We start from the raw sequence: 5,576 nt of genomic DNA, 5'->3' as shown, positions 1-5,576 counted from the left end.
CCCCCCCTCCTGCTGTCCCCCTAGGCATGGCCCCGGTGACGGCAGCAGCTGGCGCCGTGCCCGCCCCCCCCCAGCTACCGCCACTTCCTCCTATCTCCTCCTCCACAGCGTCCTCTTCCTCCAGAGCTGATAAGGCCTCAGGAGGAGGCTCCAACGGTGGAGGAGCAGGCGGTGGCGGCGGCGGGTCGGGATCGGGTTCCACCTCCTCTTCCTCTTCACGATCCCGCACCCCACAGACAGCAGCACAGCAAAAGTACAAAAAGGGAGACGTGGTGTGCACACCGACAGGCATCCGCAAGAAGTTCAATGGGAAACAGTGGCGGCGACTGTGCTCACGGGACGGCTGCTCCAAAGAGTCGCAGCGCCGAGGGTACTGCTCCAGACACCTGTCCATGAGGACCAAGGAGATGGAGGCCAGCGGGGGAGGCCGGGAGCGCAGCGGAGCCAGCAGCACGGGGACCCTGACGCCCTCGGACCTCCGTTTAGGTGGGGGCAGGGCCAGCTCGGAGTTTGACTGGGATGAGACGTCACGGGAAAGTAGCGAGGCCAGCAGTCGGGGGGGAGACTCCCGTCCTCGCCTTGTTCTACCTTCTCTGCTCCCTCAGGACCTCTCCCGATTCGACTTCGATGAGTGCGAGGCGGCAACCATGTTGGTTTCCTTGGGGGGCTCCCACTCGGTCACGCCGTCGTTCTCTCCCATCTCCAACCAGTCACCCTTCTCCCCTACTCCGTCGGCCTCGCCCTCTCCACACTTCGGCTTCCGTCCTGCCAATTTCAGCCCCATCACTGCTCCCTCCTCGCTCACGCCACGCCGCCATCGCCAGCTCAGCGGCACCAAGATGGGTACACCGGGTGCCGAGCGAGAGCGCCACCTTTCAGGTATCGTGCCCACATTTCAGACCAATCTCACGTTCACTGTCCCCATGAGCCCCAGCAAGAGGAAGCTGGACGTCCACCCACCGCCTCCACTGCCCGCGGTCCAGGACTACCAGACCAAAACTGAGCAGCAGCAGCTTGTTGGTGTAGCGGGGGGGATGGTGGGGGAGTCACTCCTGGGCCACAGCCCCGCTGCCTTCAGAGTCCTCTCCCCCCAGAGTCAGCCCACAACTCCCTCCTCACTCTCTTTCCCACGCTCCCGTAGCGCCACCAGCAGGCCACCGTCCTCCGCTGCCTCCACGCCTCCACCTATGCTGGTGTCCCCCACCCCTCCCTCTCCGCTGCCTCAGGAACCCTCACCTCGTCGCATCGTCCCCCTCCGCGATTCCCCGGTCATTGTCCGCAACCCGGACGTCCCTTTGGCGAAGTTCTCCGACGGTCCAATGGGGAGGAGGGAGAGGAGCAGGTCCAGGGAGCACAGCCAACCACAGCACAAAGCTCCACCGGGCCTGCAGGCTCCCGTACCAATCAACGGAGCCACGACCCTGGTCCTGGTCACCTCCAGCTCGGTAAGAACGCCACGGTTTTATTTGAAAAACAAATTTATTTTAAATGTCGTTGACGACTTTTCTGGAAATGTCAAACACTGTGTGTGTTCTGGTATCTCCACGCAGTCCCTCACTCCTGCCACCGTGGGGCACACCTCCCTGTCCAGCCCCACCACCCCAGGTTCCATCTCCACCTCCTCGGGCTCCGTCTTGTCCTCTTCTGGTTCTGGCGGCAAGGAGAGGGAAAGGAAGCCAGAGGGACACCAGGACTCGCCTGCGGGGGCGCTGCCACAGCCGGTGGCCTGCCACCCCACCCCCACTGCCCTGCTGCCCCTCATACTGCCAGCTGAGTCGGCCCACCCTGCTCCCTCCAAGCAAATAATCATGGGACGTCCAGGGACAGGTAAGGGGGTGAAGGGAGAGGGTTTTGGGGGGGGCGATCGTGGTGTCCTTTGACATTTGACCTTTGTTCCTGACAGTGTAGCAGATGTGCAGGGACGGTAGATCAGTCCGTCTCACTTACATCCTCTCGCTCCGGTTACAGGAGCGTCATCAGGAGTCACGTGACTCTGGCTCCTGTTCACGGTACTATTGTTTGCTCACAGCGTAAGGAGAGTAATCCAAGGGCGTTCTCCCCCCCCCGCACCTCCCCCCGTCTGTTGTTTGAGGATTAGAGGCGTTCTCCCCCCCCCCGCACCTCCCCCCGTCTGTTGTTTGAGGATTAGAGGCGTTTTAATTGGGAATTAGTTTGGTGTTTACTGTCGGAGGTCGAGTGTGACCGTTGGACATGTGGACATGTGGACATTCACATCAACGTCCAACCATAGTGTCTGAAACTGTCACTCAGTCAGATGTACAGCAGGTCATGACTGAAGTGTAGCTGCTCCTTTTATTGACGCCGTTGTTGTTTACACTGTGACTCTGACTGTGACACGAGGCGACGGACAGACTCAGCGTCCTGAAGCCGAGCGTCCCTGCGTCTGTTGGCTGCTGTCAAGGCCGGAAACCACTGTTTGGACACAGTGCTGTGAAAAACTCTCCGTCAAGTTGACGTTTGACAAACGCAGCCTCCGTGGCGGAAAAGTTTGAGGTGACGTTGTTGTTGTTGTTGTTGACGTTGTTGTGAACGTAGAGGTGTTTTTGGAGCACGGGTCTGGTCCACTTCAGAACCGTGGCTGTAAAGACGTAGCGACGGTCAGGTTTTTTCAATGACCCCTTGTTGTTTGTGCTGTATTGAGGTGACGTTAAGAAGACGACGACGACGACGACGACGACCGTCGTTTGTGACAGAATAAAAACAGACGACAGACATTTTATCTTCCGTCTGATTTTAAAGCTCGTCTTCAGTCGTGAAATAAACGCTCTGCTCTGTGCGTGCGCTCTTCAGGCGTAGGGAAGCCGGTCACCGAGGAGTCGGGGTGTTTGAGTTCATGGTATACTGTGTGCCTGTTTCCATGCCAACGGTGGAATATCACAGTATGGCATAAATCAGAAATAATCGCAGGAGGAACGAGAATTTGGATGTTGTTTATTTGAAGACAGGATCGTGGACCTGTTCTAAGGCTGTGTTGATTTGTCAGTGTGACAGTCATGATCCAGATCACTTCCTGTGTGTGTGTGACTCCGTCTCAGACACACACACCTGAGTCTGAACACACATATTTTATCATTTTATTTTTATTTGACGTCACCACAGTCAGGGATCTGTAATCAGATCAAGACGTCGTTAACTAAATGAAATGATTCACTCTTGATGAGCCAGAATTCCAGAGCGGACCGGGAGTTTTCTGTGGTATTTTCTCCGACAGTCGACAGGTTTGATGGACCACGGTCAGCCTTTTAATGAAATACAGCAGAAAATAATCAGCAGATGAATCTGCGGTGGAATTATCGTTAGTGGCAGACCCAGTGTGTGTGTGTGTGTGTGTGTGTGTGTGTGTGTGTGTGTGTGTGTGGGAGAAGGGTGTGTTTCACACAGTTTCATGTCCAGACGTGTTAGAACAGGAACAGTAGAGCGGAGTGAACACACACACACACACACACGCCCATCCTCATGTTCCAGACTGTCTTCAGCCTCACAGAGGTCACTCAGGTCACTCAGGTCAGGTTCTGGTCAGGTTCAGGTTCAGGTCCGGCTCGACGTGAAGACGTTTCACAGCAGAAATCAAACGGTGATTGCGTTTCCAGCGCGTTGTCATGGATACACAGTTTTCTCCTCTTGAACTGCTAACAGTGAAGCTCCGAGGCCTGGAGTGATTATTGCGGCACGCACCTTTATAACCCCCCCCCCCCCCCCCCACGTCTCCTGCTAACAACCACCTGCATCTGGAGCGGCGGCGTGCCCGCAGCCTCCGGCCGTACTTTTTTTTTTTTTTAAACATCCAGAGTCACTGTCGGAGCCAGGAACAAACACGGGCTGCAGGCGGAGCGGAGACAGTGGAGGCCCCGTGTCTGAGATGGCACCTAAATATAGAACAGCTCAAGTGCAGCTGCATTAGCATCAGAAAATTCATTACTGCTGCTGCTGCTGCTGCTGCTGCTGCTGCTGCTGCTGCTGCTGCTGCTCTCAGGTCCATCCTCAGAGCTGGGACGGCCCCGCAGTTTGGACCACAGACTGTTGGGGATTGTGGGACATGTTTTTTTTCCTATTTTCACTCTTAAATTATTTTGCAAAATTTAAATACATTAAACACAGCTCCCTTTAAAAGACATGGACTGAGGGGCATGGACAGAGGGACATGGACTGAGGGACATGGACTGAGGGACATGGTTCATTCCTTATAGAAAAGAACAAAATATTTTACATGTAAATATAAAAAGTATTCAAGAGAGAGAGAGAGAGAGACAGTACACTGTACGTGGTGAAAAACCTGGTCTGTCTCTGCGTCAGAAGTCAAACGCGGTCGCCTGTGTCTTTTGAAGTGCAGCACATTAAAGAGGTCTCACATCTGCTGCAGGTTTATTTAGAATAATCTCCACTCTGACATGTGGTTACAAGTGATTTGGACAGTTGAGCAGATCAGATTGTAACGAGGCCTCGCTCGACCACAACAGTGGGCGGAAAGAGCGAGCGCTGTTGACGCTGCACTTTCAGTCACAGACACGTTCTGTCTCTCTCTCTCTCTCTCTCTCTCTCTTCGTCTTCGCCGTCGTAATCATAATAACACCACGCACACGCAGCAGCAGCAGCAGCAGTGTTGAATCTCTGAACGCTTCCTGTCACAGCAGCGCATCGATCCCAGAGGTCGGGGAAATATATCGCTCTCTCTTTTCCTCGCGTGACAAATACGGTGTGAGCTAGTTTCATCAGCAACATTTACTGGGAGATCTCTACACCAAATATATACCAACATATATACTGGAAGCTACACTGAACGTTAGCTCTAATGTGGGTAGAAACCAGGAGGAAATTAAACTGTTTTAACTAGCCTTAATTTAGAGTACAGTTAGCTAATATAGTGAATGAGGCTAAAAGTTAGCCACAAAACAGCTACACATTAGCACAAAGACGTATCAGATGATGATAAAAGTAATTCAACGAGTAGTTTTAGTTAGAGAAAAACTTCAGACTAAGACGGAGTACAAGTAGCTGACGTGTAGCAAATAGAGCTAACTGCGGCTAACTACATGTGGCTAACAAAAAAAAAAAGACTGAAACGTCTGATTCAGTTGACCTGAAAATGACCCACGCTGTTTCCAAAACAAACTTCACAGGGGTAAAAATATTCCCCGCTGTGAAAGAACAAGAACTTCCTGCCCCACTTTACTGTAAACTTTAAACGTTCTGTACGTTTCACAGTCAGATCTCGGTGGTCAGAGTTCCTCCTGCGCTGCAGCAGATTTGAATAATCCTCACTTCCTCAGCTCCAGTTCCTCACACGGGGCGAGAGAATGAGCAAAGGGCAAAGGTCACAGAGGAGTGATAAAAGTCAGGTGACGCAGAATCAGCATTTAGAGTGAAAAAAAGAAAAAAAAACGTTTGTAAAACAACGAAGCAGAAGTGAGTGTGTGGAGTGAAGAAGGAAACAACGCCACTGTGGTTCTTCTCCACCGCACAGACAGGGGGCAGTACCGCAGAGTCTTTGATCGTAATGTCCTGCTGGCGGACAAACGACGTGTTGATGTCGGATGAGACGATGAGGGATGAGTTAT

At 53.0% G+C, this 5,576-nt stretch overlaps 1 protein-coding gene across 1 annotated transcript in view; it reads left to right on the top strand.

Moving 5' to 3' along the window:
* cica (capicua transcriptional repressor a) overlaps positions 1 to 5,576 on the top strand; it is a 31,155-nt gene that overhangs the window by 8,577 nt on the left and 17,002 nt on the right. The window contains exons 3-4 of the mRNA XM_017041166.2: positions 49 to 1,445; positions 1,551 to 1,827. Of these exons, the coding sequence (XP_016896655.1) occupies positions 49 to 1,445; positions 1,551 to 1,827 (1,674 nt within the window). The remainder of the gene's footprint in view (positions 1 to 48; positions 1,446 to 1,550; positions 1,828 to 5,576) is intronic.

This window comes from Cynoglossus semilaevis, chromosome 18, assembly GCF_000523025.1.
Source record: "Cynoglossus semilaevis isolate Cse_v1.0 chromosome 18, Cse_v1.0, whole genome shotgun sequence".
Taxonomy (NCBI): Eukaryota; Metazoa; Chordata; class Actinopteri; order Pleuronectiformes; family Cynoglossidae; genus Cynoglossus; species Cynoglossus semilaevis.
This window is presented reverse-complemented; position numbering and strand designations above follow the sequence as displayed.